General features: G+C 44.7%; 1 protein-coding gene across 2 annotated transcripts in view; it reads right to left on the bottom strand.

The window, feature by feature from the left end:
- Window positions 1-3,236: 3,236 nt before the first annotated feature.
- Window positions 3,237-14,177, bottom strand: part of HEATR6 (HEAT repeat containing 6) — a 52,079-nt gene continuing 41,138 nt past the window's right edge. For both annotated transcript variants that reach the window (XM_032216265.1, XM_032216266.1), the window contains 4 exons: window positions 11,529-11,653; window positions 8,224-8,320; window positions 7,015-7,219; window positions 3,237-3,942 (listed from right to left, as the gene is read on the bottom strand). In XM_032216265.1, coding sequence (XP_032072156.1) covers window positions 3,389-3,942; window positions 7,015-7,219; window positions 8,224-8,320; window positions 11,529-11,653 — 981 coding nt within the window. In that variant the 3' untranslated portion in view covers window positions 3,237-3,388. The remainder of the gene's footprint in view (window positions 3,943-7,014; window positions 7,220-8,223; window positions 8,321-11,528; window positions 11,654-14,177) is intronic.

The following is a 14,177-nucleotide window of genomic DNA, read 5'->3' as shown; positions in this document are numbered from 1 at the left end:
AAGTCACAAAAGGGGAACGTGTGACCTTGAGATCCAACAATGGTCGTAAGTATGAACCAGTAGCCAAGCATCTGAATTTTGATCACATGATCATGGGGATGCTGGAAAGGCCGTAAGTGTGAAAAATGGTCCTGTCACTTTTTTCAGTGCCATTGTAACTTTGAATGGTCATTAAATGAATTGTTGTAAGTCGAGGGTTACCTGTATATTTTAGATAATAAAAGCCAAGTACCACTCACTCATTACGAAATCTCCAAAACTGTAAAACCTACAAACCTGAAATTTGGCAAGTACCGTATTTTTTAGCGTATAAGACGCACCAGAGTATTTTTTTCGCAAAAACGGGCCCGTTTTTTGTCAAACAAAATTGCATGCATAGCCTTATGGAGGCTTATAGAGTGCTGCTGGGGGTTTGGGGAGGGCAAAAAATGGTCTGTTTTTTGCTCATTTCTGCCCTCCCCAGCCCCCGGGAACTCTCTGAAAGGCTCCATGAGGGTATGCACGGCCGTTTTGGTGAAGGGGGCGGTGCTTCAGGAGGCAGAAAATGCTGTATTCGATGTATAAAACACACCCAGATTTTCAGCCTCTTTTTTCAGGAAAAAAGGTGGGTCTTATACTCCGAAAAATTCAGTATGTTCTTCTTGGCTTTTAGGTGCTCACTAAGAAATAATTACTGTATAATTACTTATACAGTAATTAATACGCTGTGATGCTAAGGAGTTCTACTCCCCCTCCCCATCTGAAAAGAACTCTGTTCCAACTGCGTTGCCTTATGTTAACATGCTCTGATGCTACAGAGTTAGACATTCAACTCCCCCTCCCCACCTGAAAAGAACTCGTTTCCAACTGCCAGTTGTCTCACATTCCATTACCTCACTTCCAACTGGCAGACGTTCCAATCTTTCAATCAGGAACGGTCTGGGGCTCCTTACAGTACTAAACATCGGTACCTCACCAAAATGTCTACGCCTTCCACCTATGGAACTGCTTCCGGATTCAAGGCGGCAGGAGCAATATTCCCTTATGTGTTTCAACCATCGACCACCACTGAGCCAACGGATTGTGAAGCGAATTTCTCCTGCATAGCCCGATTACATAGTTTGATCGCGAAGCACAGGTATCCAGCTAGTTTTAGATCAAGCTCTGATGGAGTAAGACCACTCTGATGGAAAGGTAGACCACTCAGAATACCTTTACCCGCAAAGTGTCAATAGTAAGAGTCCTTAGACTCATATACCGCTTTACAGTGCTTTACAGCTCTAAATGGTTTACAGTCACTCTATTGCTCTCAACAATTGTTGTACCATCTCAGAAGGATGGAAGGCTGAGTCAACCTTGCCAAGTTGACTTTTGCAGCAAAGGTGAACAGGAATTGCGAGAACGAGATGAAAATTCAGTGAAGCTTGAATTCCTCCTGAAGAATCTATATATGGTGAGCAGATTCTCTCTTGCCAACACTGCAGTTCTTTTACTAACCCCTCGTCACCAATGGGCTAATATGTCAAGAGGTTGGCCAAGGGACATCACATTGAATTTATACCGCTGCAATGCAAGGCAAGGTGTTGGAAATTGCATTTATGGTGGCGATAACTTCCAAGGGTTATGTGATGGCCCTTTGCAACCTTCCCAGCTGGATTCTGACTAGCAAAGTTATTTATTCCCTTTGATGAAATAAAGTCCTGCCTTTAAAAAAAGGAGTACATTGTATGCAATAGTTTGATTTCAATGCAGTTAAAATTTGCCATGTTAAACTCAGATTATCATAGCAATAGCACCTAGACTTATATACCGCTTTAGAGTTCTTTTACAACCCTCTCTAAGCGGTGTATTGCCCCTCAAAATCTGGGTCCTCATTGTACCCACCTCGGAAGGATGGAAGGCTGAGTCAACCTTGAGCCGGTCAGGATCGAACTCCTGACAATGAGCAGCGAGTTAGCCTGCAATACTGCATTGTAACCACTGCGCCACCATGGCTCTTTTATCATCTTGAGTCCTTGGTACTCTCTGAGCTTGGTGGTTTTCTGGCAGACATTCCCTTAGCCAACTTCACCGCGGAAGATAAACAATCAAGCTCAGAGAGAACCAAGGACTCTACTGTTCAATGCTGAGCTACAAATATCCTTTTCTATTGGTATCAGATTGCCATTTTAAATTGGAAACAGGCATCTACTGTCAGGCCTGCAGCCATCTTTTGGGTCTTTGGCCTGCCACACTTTCTATTATTCTACTATGCATTTTCTATTCTGGGAAAATGGGAGGGGGGATTATACGGAGTGAGATGCTATGTAGCCATAACAACATTCTTTCTAGAAAGCCAAGGTCATCCTGTGTCTTTGCACCTCTGCACCTGACCGGAATTGGATGGGTGGAACTGCCAGCATGGCAGTGGGAGATGGGGCCATGTGATGGACTTGTGGGTGTGGGGGCAAGATCTTGAACTTTCAACTGGGTGTGGAAAACCGGGAAGCTTTCAGATTCGGGTTTTCCCAGATGTGCCAACATGGCTCTCTTAATAAATTGGAACTTTGAGCAATACTTCGCCTTAGACTCTGATTTAATTTTGGATGCTATTTGAAACCCTGACATTTATCTGAAAATAGGACAAGATGCATTCATGACAAATGGAGAGAGGAAACTCGTCTCCTCACCACTTTGGACCACCTTTTCCTAATCTTCAGAGTAAGGGTGAAAAGATAAGTAAGGAGTAAAAAAAGATAAATGAGGGCAAAAGGAAATATGTTTAGAACTGAATAATTTATTATTCTTCATTGGAATAAAGTGATATTTTTAGAGAATTAGTACAGGACTCCTGTTTTTTTTTTTCATTTTATATTCATAAGGTAGAAAACCCATGCCCAATTTCTGCTGTTCGCTGCTCACATTCTTCGCGTGAATTATTCAGAAACGAGGCAGTTGGTAAGGCAAATGTTTAAAATATATTTTAAAAAGGCTCTGTGAAGTCTGTCCCTATGATTAAAAAGGAAAAAAGGGAGAAAGGAGCCACCGAAAAGAGCTTTTTAATTCTTCCGCAGGACGGTGGCTGAGCAGTACTACTTGGGATCCCTTCGTTGCAGTGATAGGATTAAAAAACTTTTATTACCAGTTCTGTGTGCGTGGCTTGGTGGGCATGGCATGGCTCGGTGGGCGTGGCAGGGGAAGGATACTGCAAAATCCCCATTCCCTCCCGATCAGCTGGGACTCGGGAGGCAGAGAATAGATGGGGGCGGGGCCAGCCAGAGGTGGTATTTGCCGGTTCTCTGAAAATTTCCGCTATCGGTTCTCCAGAACTGGTCAGAACCTGCTGAATACCAGTCTTCATCTCTAATCTTCTTTTGGGGGGGTGTTCGTAATAAGCACAGGCCTGGCTTGGCTTCTTAATCTTGCCATTTTAAGCTTTGGTGAATTCTATGGAACAGTTGTGGGTTTTCAAGAGGTCTTCTAAGTAAGCCAACGTCCCCCTTTTCACTGGGGAGCCTTCAGAGGCTTCCTCCACCCTTCGCACGTGCTCAATGGCCCTTTCCAGGGTTCTGTCCCTTTCAGGAATGGTTTCTCCTATTCCAACTTCCTCACCGTCAGCTCCTGATTTCATATACTGCAACATATACACCCGAATTATGTCTCCCTGCTCGATCACGGTCCTCCTGATGTCCGGCAGGTCAGTCTCCTCGGCCAGGCTGAGCAGACGAAGCAGAGCGTGGCACAGGTGCATTCGGAGGCTGGCGCTGTATTTGAACTCCAAGAAGTCTTCGGCATTCTCACTGCACTGCAAAGCGGTCACCAGCGCCTCCCAAATCTGAGAAAACTGCTTGGGGGTCCCATAATGCCTCCTCTCAGATGGCACGGAGAGAGCTGCGGCTGATTTGATGCGGACTTTAAAATTCTTGCAGGATTTGACTGCTGACGTCAGGGCGTCATAGGCCTTGCCGGTCCAAGGGGCTTCTCCTAAACAATTCAAAATAAGTTAAAAATAAATAAATAAAAGACCAGGCTTCTCAGGAAGCCAACAATTCTATTCTGCAAAGCACCCGAGGGCAAGACAGGAAGCAATGGGTGGAAACTAATCAAGGCGAGAAGCAACCTAGAACTAAGGAGAAATTTCCTGAGAGTTAGAACAATTAACAGAACAACTTGCTTCCAGAAGGTGTGAATGCTCCAATACTGGAGGCTTTTAAGAAGATGTTGGATAACCATTTGTCTGAAGTGGTGCAGGGTTTCCTGCCTAAGCATGGGGATGGACTAGAAGACCTCCAAAGTCCCTTCCAACTCTGTTATTCTATTCTAATTGCTCCTTTCTTTTAAAATGTCTCCTCCAGCCAGATTCGTGATAATTTTGTTAGTTTCTAGCAAAAAACGGCCATTCAAATGAATGGGTTCGCTTAACAGCCACATCATTTGTTTAAGGGCCACTACAGTCCCTTAACAACAGTGGTGAAAAAAGCTGGAAATTATTAGAATATTCATGACTGAGAGAGAGATGGAAACAAGGCCAGCCAATGAATAGGCATAGCAACTAAGTCAGCCAATGGGAGCTTAAACAGATCTGAGTCTGTGCAGGGGATTGAAACAGAAACTTAAGCAGTCTGCTGCTCTGAGAAGTAAACTAGCAGTCTGTCTGGGCTTGTCTGCTGAAATGGAACTAACTGCTTGTGTTTGCCTGTAACTCTCCTGCCTTGTGTTTACTTGGAAGAACCACCTGTTGGTATTGTACATTTATTCATCTATTCTTATGTATATAAAGACGTTAATGAATCCAGCTACATCAATTATCTGTGTGTGTTTTCTGGATTTGAATTTATGCAACAAACTCTGATAGAAATTTGCTTCTGGTCATGTGGGTTCCTTGACTTACAACCATAACAATTTACAACTGTTATTCCAGGCTCAATTATGGTCATAAGTTGAGTTCTAGCTACTACAGTTAAATCCATGGGTGAGCTTTTTCCAGGAATTTGGGCAGCGACTTTGGAAAACCAGACAAAGGTCCCTCTCAGTCTGGTCCAGATGCCTCTCTTCATAATCTTGCATCTCATGGCCTTTACACAACCAGAAATTAAGGCCAGTTGACACAACAAGGTGGCAGGGGAAGTTAGTGTCAATAGCAATAGCAGTTAGACTTATATACCGCTTCATAGGGCTTTCAGCCCCCTCTAAGCGGTTTACAGAGTCAGCATATCGCCCCCACAATCTGGGTCCTCATTTTACCCACCTCCGAAGGATGGAAGGCTGAATCAACTTTGAGCCGGTGAGATTTGAACCACTGAACTGCAGATAGCAGTCAGCTGAAGTGGCCTGCAGTACTGCACTCTACCCACTGCGCCACCTCGGCTCTTCAATAAAGGACTGGGGGACATTTCTGTATTCATCCATGTAGTATCACTGCAGTAGTATTATTTACCCTTATTATCTTTCTTAATCCTCCCTCTTATTGGTAATGCAGGTAGCCCTCAACTTATGATCACAATTGAGCCCAAAATATATGTTGTTATATGTTGTTAAGTGAGAAATTTGTTAGGTGAATTTTGCCCCATTTTATGACTTTTCCCACCACATTTGTTAAGTGAATCCCTGCAGTTCTTAAATTAGGAACTAGGCTGTTAAGTGAATCTGCATTCCCCACTGACTTTGTTTGTCAGAAGGTCGCAAGAGGGGATCACATGACTCTGGGACATTGCAATTGTCATAAATGTGAGTCAGTTGTCAAGTATCCAAATGTAAATCACGTGATCTTGGGGACGCTGCAACAGTCATCAGTGTGAAAAATGGTCATGTCATTTTTTTCAGTGCTATTGTAACATTGGTCACTAGATGAACTGTTGTAAGTCGAGGATTACCTGTACAGGTAATTCATGACTTAAGACCACAAGGGAGCCCAAACTTTCGGTTGCTAAGCAAGATAGTTGTTGAGTGAGATTTCTTAAGATTTGTTAAAGGAAACACTGCAGCTGTTAAGTGAATCATTGCAGTTGTTAAATGAATCATGGTTGTTCAGTGACTTCTCCAATGATTTTGCTTGTCAGAAGATCGCAAAAGGGGGATCACATGACCCCAGGAAATTGCAACTGCCAGTTGCCAATCATCTGAATTTTGACTCTGGGGATGCTGCAATGGTCATAAGTGTGAAAAATGCTCATAAGTCTCTTTTTTCAGTACTGTTGTAACTTCGGTCACTAAATGAACTGTGTACATCGAGGACTACCTATATTATTATGAGGATTATCATTATTCTGTGGCTTTTCATGCACACTGAGAGCTTCTGCACCCAAGACAAATTCCTTGTGTGTCTAATCACACTTGGCCAAATAAAGCATTTCTCTTCTCTCTTTTCCTCCCATCCCATCTCTTGTTTGCTCCCCTCCCTTCTCGTCCCATCCTATCTCATTCTACCTAAAAACACTCTGTCGCTTTTATGTTGTGGCCCACCAGCAGCCAGCAGAGCTGGCAGCAGAGTCGGACAGTGAGAAAGTTGGGGAGGAACATGGACCAGTCCTGGATGCTGGGGAAAGCTCGGACGAGTCGGAAGCAGAGATGGGGCCAAGGCCGTCTGGCAGTTTTCAGCTGCTTTCGGAGCTACACAGCAGTGATGCAGAGGGAACAGCTGGAGCCTGTTCCCAGTATGCACATGCGCAGAGCTGTCAAAAGACAACTCAAAAATCAGGGTAGACTTGGGAGTAAAGTCGCAGGTGGACTTTAGGAAATAAAAGAGGAGCGAAAGGGGAGGGGGCTTTTGCAGGAAACAATTCATTTGTTCATTCATTTCAGGAGTGTGAAGATCTGTCCGTGAATCTCAGAGACTCTGTGCCTTGCAAAGCACTGCGTTTGGAAAATATTTACATGGCAGCTTTCCAAGCTAGATAAGGTCGGTGGTCATAAATTCACCTTTGAAAGACTGTTTGCCAGGCCTTTGCTGAATGCGAATGAGAGGAATTCACATTTGTTTAATAAAAGGGGTTTTGCCGGGACCAGGAATCTGCTTCGTGCTTTTGGGGGAAGCCTCGGTCAGAACACTTTACTTACCCAATGGCAAGGCAGGGTTTTTAAAGACATTTCCCAGGGCGTAGCAGGCATTCCAACGCACTTTCATCGTGGCATCACTCTGCACCGTCGAAGTCAGAGCCTGGATGGATTCCTCGATGGGTTGGCTGAATCTGGGATTGGCGATGTGGGACGGCTGGAGAAAATGAAGGAGGTTTCCCAGGGCTCGGACAGCATTGCTCTTGACCTGAGAGAGAGAGATGGAAAAAGTCCGTTGCTTGTACTGTAAAAGCTAGATCTGCCCCTGCCTTAAAGTCCTGAAGGATGCCATGAATCCATCTTGCTCTGTACTCCAGCCCTTTTGGGCCTCTGAGCCAGTAGGATGGACCGGGTCTTCCTGAGCACAAGGGTGCCACCCTTCAAGCCATCCACCTTCTTTCTTGCAAATTAAGAGGGTGTGAAAAATTAATTGGGATGATGTTTGTTTTGACTGGCGGCCCAGTGGTAAAGACACTCGCCTCCCACTTAGAAGGTTGAGAGTTCAATTCTAGCTAGCAGCAGTATTTCTCTCTCTGGGCGCAAAAAAAAAAAAAAAAAAAAGTTTGCTGCAAACTCCACATAGGTGTCAGGAAGGGCATCCGGCCAGTAAACGCTGAGCTCTGTTAGGAATATAATCTAATGGTTGGGTTAGCAATATATAAATCATGTAACAATGCTGTACCTGTTTCTTTAAATCATGCTGTAAATGTGATTGGTTGCTGTTTCCTCAATTGGCCATAAGATGAAGCCAGAATCACTGTTAGATGCTGATCTGATCTGAGTGTTTGGAAGCTGGCTGTTAGAAGTGCCGTATAGTGATCAGCGTGAGCTATTGTAAGTTTTGCAACTGTTAGCAAACTTTGAGTACTGACCTGATTATATGATGCTGGACTATGTTATTTGGATTATCCCTTAACTGAAAGACGTTGATGGCTGACTGTCTTATCCGTGTATGACTTGGACTGTTTGATGGACTCTGATACCTCTATTTCCACGAAAGTAAAAGCCTATTTAAACTGCAGTGTCTCTGTATGCTGGTTGGTGTGTTCTCCAACACAACTCTCACAACGCTTCTCTGAACGTACTCGCTCCCCCAACGGGGAGCATATTTAACAAGTGGCATTAATAATTATATTCCAGAAAATATTTTCCATGTTGCTCTCCACGGCTGCCTATTTATAAGCACACATGTGCAAATTTTGAGACACTTGCCTTATCCTTGTCTTTTGATGCCTCGGTTGCTGTTCGTAACATTTTCAGGAGTAACAAGTCTGAGAATTCATCCTGGAAGCTTTGTCCCATTAGCTCCCTGTTTCCCACCAAAGAAAAAACAAAGACATTAGAAACAGCTCCAGCGGGATCAAAAATACTGACAAATTAAATATCCACAGGAGTCCATCTGGAAGCAGCCCCTCCAATCTATTCCTTTTGTGTCTTTCATTATTTTTAAAGAGGGCTTGATTTGGAGAGATTAGGGTGTTGTTTTTTCCAAATAACATGTTCATATCTGAGAAGACATTTGAAAAATGTGGCATTGTGAATGAGGTGGGCATCTGATGAATAAGGGGGCTTTTTGAGATTTTATATTCTTTCCTTTCAGCATAAAAGTGAATTAGATATATTTTTCGGACTATAAGAGACACCGGAGTATAAGACACACTTACACATAAGTGAGGTAAAAAATTTTAAAAAGTTTTTGCATTCTGCAGGCCTCCCAAACCCTCTGCACGCCTCAATTTTTGCAAAAAATGAGCAAAAAACGGCCTGTTTTTCACAAAAAAGGGTCCACTTTTTGCCAAAAACAAGGCATGCATAGCCTTTAGGAGGCTTGTAGAGTGCTCCTGGGGACAGGGGAGGGGCAAAAATGAGGAAAAAAATGTCCTTTTTTTCACAAAAATGGGTCCATTTTTTTTCCAAAAACAGGGCATGCATAGCCTTTAGGAAGCTTGTAGAGTGTTCCTGGGGGCTGGGCAAAGATGAGGAAAAAACTGCTTGTTTTTTCACAAAAAAGGGTCCATTTTCTGCCAAAAACAGGGCATGCATGGCCTTTAGGAGGCTTGTAGTGTGCTCCTGGGGGCTAAGGCGGGCAGAAATGAGCAAAAAACAGCCCGTTTTCCACTCATTTTTGCCCTTCCCAGCCCCAAGGAGCACTTTGCAGGCCTCCCAAACCCTCTGCACATCAATTTTTGTGGAAGGGGGGGGTTGGGAGGCGAAAAATGCTATATTCAGTGTATAAAACGCACCCAGATTTTCACCCTCTTTTGGGGGGGAGGAAGGTGCGTCTTATAATCCAAAAAAATCGGTAGTATTCTTTTGAAACTAGCTTCTCAGAGTTAATTCCCTTTCTTCAGGATACTTCTGTATGTTTTTCTTTCAATAACACCAAAATTATGTAAGCCTCCAAGAGTCGTTTCAATTGTGGCCAAATGAAATCTGTTAGTAAGCTGAAAAATGAAGGTGCAGTTCCAAAATTAGGGTATCTCTTGACAATTTGGACAAATACAAAATCTCAACACACAGGCCTAGGGGCTAGACCAGCAACCCCAAAGCTTTTGGGCACTAGGAATCACTTCCATGGAGGGTGATCTTTGCACAGACTTTGGGGCGGAGGGAGACACGACATGGTTTTGCACGCTGCTTGGATGCCGTGTACAGATGAGGCTTCACTTGCTCGCGTGGCCTGGTTTCTACCGGGCCAAGGACCAGTGTCGGTCTGCAAACCGGGGTTTGGGGACTAATCTAAACAGCACCGAACTGAGGCAACCATCCCCTAACTTGGTGTTTTATGAACTTGGTAACTTTGAAGAGATGTGGACTACAACTCCCCGAAGTCCCCAGCCAGCATTCTGGGAGTTGGAGTCCACATCAATTAAAGATGTCAAGTTTGAGAAACATTGCTGTAACTTCATTCAAGATAGAACCTTTTTTATGATGGCGGAATGTACTACTGTGTTTCCCCAAAAATAAGACAGGATCTTATATTCCGTTGATCCCCCCAAAATAAGCGCTTGGCCTTATTTTTGGGGAGGTCTTATTATTTTTGAGGTGCAGGAGGCGTTGAGCATGGTCACCTCATAGCTGCTGCTGTGTTGCGTGTCGTTGTGCCTGCCGCTCTTTTTGCGACGGTCATTAGTGTGACAGAAGGGGCACGGTGGCTAGGGTTGCGGGAGCGGCCGTTAGGTGTGGGGTGCATGGGGCATGTTCCCCCCTTCCTTTCCCCGCTCCGGTCTCGCCTCTTCATCTCATGTTGTTTGCGTGGCATGCAACTAGAGGAAATGGTGGGGAGCGGCTGCGCATGTGGTTAAATATTTTCAGGGGGGGTTATTTGGTTCCACCACAAAACCGCGTTCGACTAAACCACGCTCAACGAAACCGCGTAGCTGACGTCATCAACAGGGCGACAACAGCGCGGAGAGAGAAGCACGCTGTAAACGCTAAACCTACAATTAACCCCTAAACCTAAACCTAACCCCCCTAAACCTAATACTAAACCTAACCCTTAACCTAACTCTAAACCTAACCCTAAACCTAACCCTTAACGTAACCCTAAACCTAATCCTAATCCTTAACCTAACCCTAAACCTAACCCTAAACCTAACCCTAACCCTTAACCTAACCCTAAACCTAACCCTAAACCTAACCCTTAACCTAACCCTTAACCTAACCCTAACCTAACCCTAAACCTAACCCTAAACCTAACCCTAACCCTTAACCTAACCCTAAACCTAACCCTAAACCTAACCCTAAAGCTAACCCTTACCTTAACTTGAATCGGCTTGCTTTCAAAGCGCTATTTAAAGCGCCCTTCTTTCTCCGCGCTTGCTGTTGTCGCCCTGTTGATGACGTCAGCGACACGGTTTAATCAGGCGCAGCTTAGTCGAGCGCGGTTTTGACGGGTCACGGTCCTATTTTACCGAATGCGCTCAAAAGCCCGATTGGGCTTATTATTTGGGGAGGTCTTATTTTGGGGGAAACAGGGTAATTTTCTGCCTATTGGCCTCAGAGAGTTCATTTATCTTAACAGGGATTTAAAAGGCACCAAATACTGTCAGATTAAAAAAAATCTTCAAGCCCTTTGAAACTCATTTAAGTTGAATTTTTGAAGCTATGGGATTGTTGTGAATTGCAGAGCTAGTCCTTGCTTACTGACTGCAATTTGGACCGGCAACTCAGTCGGTAAGTGCAAAATCGTGTGACTGGGACTCACAATTTTACTGCGTAGTATTCATTCTGCTTGTTGCAAGTGACAAGGCACACCAATTGTGAAGCGATCATGTGACTGAGAGACTGCCACAGTCATAAATGTGGGGCTTGGTCGCAAAGTTACTTTCTTTTAGCAGTGTCATAACTTTGAACAGTGGCTGAACAAAGCAATTGGTAAACGAGGATTTAACTGTAATGTAGACAAGTCATGTAATGCTTTTCTGTTTTGAATGTGTGTTCCGGGAACTTGTATTCAGCATTAAAGGGGGAAAAAAGGAAAGGAAAAAAGAAATAATCCTAAACCAGCAACCTACTTGTTGATGATTAGAGTGTCTGTCAGATTCCCCAAAGACCAAGCGGCTTTGGCACGGACATTTGGAGAATTATCACCAAGCGAATTCAGAATTGTGTTGGCTGTGTCAGCGACAAACATCACATCCTAAGATCAGATATTGGTCATTAATACATTGTTATCGCCTCTCCCCCCCCCCCCCCAATAGTCTGCTACATCAGTGATGGAATTCAACATTTTTTACTACCGGCTCTGTGGGCGTGGCTTGGTGGACGTGGCTTGGTGGGCATGGAAGGGGAAGGATACTGTCAAATCCCCATTCCCTCCCCACTACAGGGGAAGGATACTGCAAAATCCCCATTCCCTCCACACTACAGGGGAAGGATAATGCAAAATCTCCATTCCCTCCACACTACAGGGGAAGGATACTGTCAAATCCCCATTCCCTCCCCACTACAGGGGAAGGATACTGCAAAATCCCCATTCCCTCCCCACGCCAGGGGAAGGATACTGCAAAATCCCCATTCTCTCCCCATTCCAGGGGAAGGATACTGCAAAATCCCCATTCTCTCCCCACTCCAGGGGAAGGATACTGCAAAATCCCCATTCCCTCCCCACTCCAGGGGAAGGATACTGCAAAATCCCCATTCCCTCCCCACTACAGGGGAAGGATACTGCAAAATCCCCATTCCCTCCCCACTACAGGGGAAGGATACTGCAAAATCCCCATTCTCTCCCCATTCCAGGGGAAGGATAATGCAAAATCCACATTCTCTCCCCACTCCAGGGGAAGGATACTGCAAAATCCCCATTCTCTCCCCACTACAGGGAAAGGATACTGCAAAATCCCCATTCCCTCCACACTACAGGGGAAGGATACTGCAAAATCCCCATTCCCACCGCACTCCAGGGGAAGGATACTGTCAAATCCCCATTCCCTCCCCACTACAGGGAAAGGATACTGCAAAATCCCCATTCTCTCCCCACTACAGGGAAAGGATACTGCAAAATCCCCATTCTCTCCCCACTCCAGGGGAAGGATACTGCAAAATCCCCATTCCCTCCCCACTACAGGGGAAGGATACTGCAAAATCCCAATTCTCTCCCCACTCCAGGGGAAGGATACTGCAAAATCTCCATCCCCTCCCCACTCCAGGGGAAGGATACTGCAAAATCCCCATTCCCTCCCCACTACAGGGAAAGGATACTGCAAAATCCCCATTCCCTCCCCACTACAGGGAAAGGATACTGCAAAATCCCCATTCCCTCCTGATTAGCTGAGACTCGGGAGGCAGAGAATAGATGGGGTAAGGGCCAGGCAGAGGTGGTATTTGCCGGTTGTCCAAATTACTCAAAATTTACGCTACCGGTTCTCCAGAACTGGTCAGAAGCTGCTGAATACTACCTCTGTGCTATATACTGTGTTTCCATGAAAATAAACTCCAACCGGAAGCCCTACTATGATTTTTCAGAATGCTCGTAACATAAGCCTTACTCCCCCCCAAACCCCCGAGTTAATATCGTTAGACGGACCCTTTTAGTTCTGTGTTTCTCCAAAAGTAAGCCCTAACCAGAAAATAAGTCCTAATGTGTCATTAGGAGCAAAAATTGATATAAGACCTGGTCTTATTTTCAGGGAAACACAGATATCAGTGTATTTTTTTCCTCAACACCATTGAACTTTAAGAATGTGCCTTCTCCTCTAAGGAAGCAGTTTTGTCTTACCCCAAATGTTCATCATTTTACTAATTTCTAATTACAGGTGAGCTGTAGCCAAATTTGTTTGATCCCGATGTTGCAAGGGCGCTGGAAAAACTTTTCATTTCATTGCTACTTAAGGATCAACTTAATCAATTGCTTCTATGCACCATATACCATCTTTCCCCCAAAATAAGACAGGGTCTTATTTTATTTTGACCCCTAAAATAAGCGCTTGGTCTTATTTTCGGGGAGGTCTTATTATTTTTGAGGTGCAGGAGGCTCCTTAACCTCGGCCGGCGGATCAGCTGATCCAGAGAGGGCTGGAAGTTCTGTCTCTGTTTCTGGCACACTCTTGCCAGCCCTAGCATCGCTGGGCCTGCCGCTCTTTTTGCGGATGCCACTAAGAGAAGGGGCGCGGTAACTAGGGTTTGCGGGAGCAGCCTCCATGAGGCCATTCCAGGTGGATGGCAGGTGCATGTGAGGCATGTTCTGCCCCTTTCCGCCCCCAGGAAATGGCGGGGACCAGCTGCGCATGCGTTTATATATTTTAGGGGAGGGCTGATTTTTGAGGGAGGACTTATTTTAGTGCATGCACATTGGGCTTATTATCTGGGGAGGTTTTCTTTTTGGGGAAAAAGGGTACATACCCTCGTCACAATCTTATCATTACATTAATTGCTTTTATGCATTTGCTGGTAACCTTGCGACTCCACGCTTCTCTTCAGAACCCTTATTGGATTCTTCTTTCTTGCTTCAAAACTGACTTTCTTTTGTAAACTGCCCCAACTCTATTTCTACTTCAATTGATAAGCTATTTAATCTTGCATTTCTTCTTCTTTTTTCCCCCGAGAGACAAACATTCATTATTTCCAGGCATTCATTGTTTTCACGAATGAAGGCAAATATACATGTCCAAAGATAATGTTGCAGGATCTAATCTGGACCAGAGGTTTTGTCTTCCGAGCTTCTG

This window comes from Thamnophis elegans, chromosome 4, assembly GCF_009769535.1.
Source record: "Thamnophis elegans isolate rThaEle1 chromosome 4, rThaEle1.pri, whole genome shotgun sequence".
Lineage (NCBI taxonomy): Eukaryota > Metazoa > Chordata > Lepidosauria > Squamata > Colubridae > Thamnophis > Thamnophis elegans.
The sequence above is the reverse complement of the archived record's forward strand: the minus strand, read 5'-3'. Positions and strand labels throughout refer to the sequence as shown.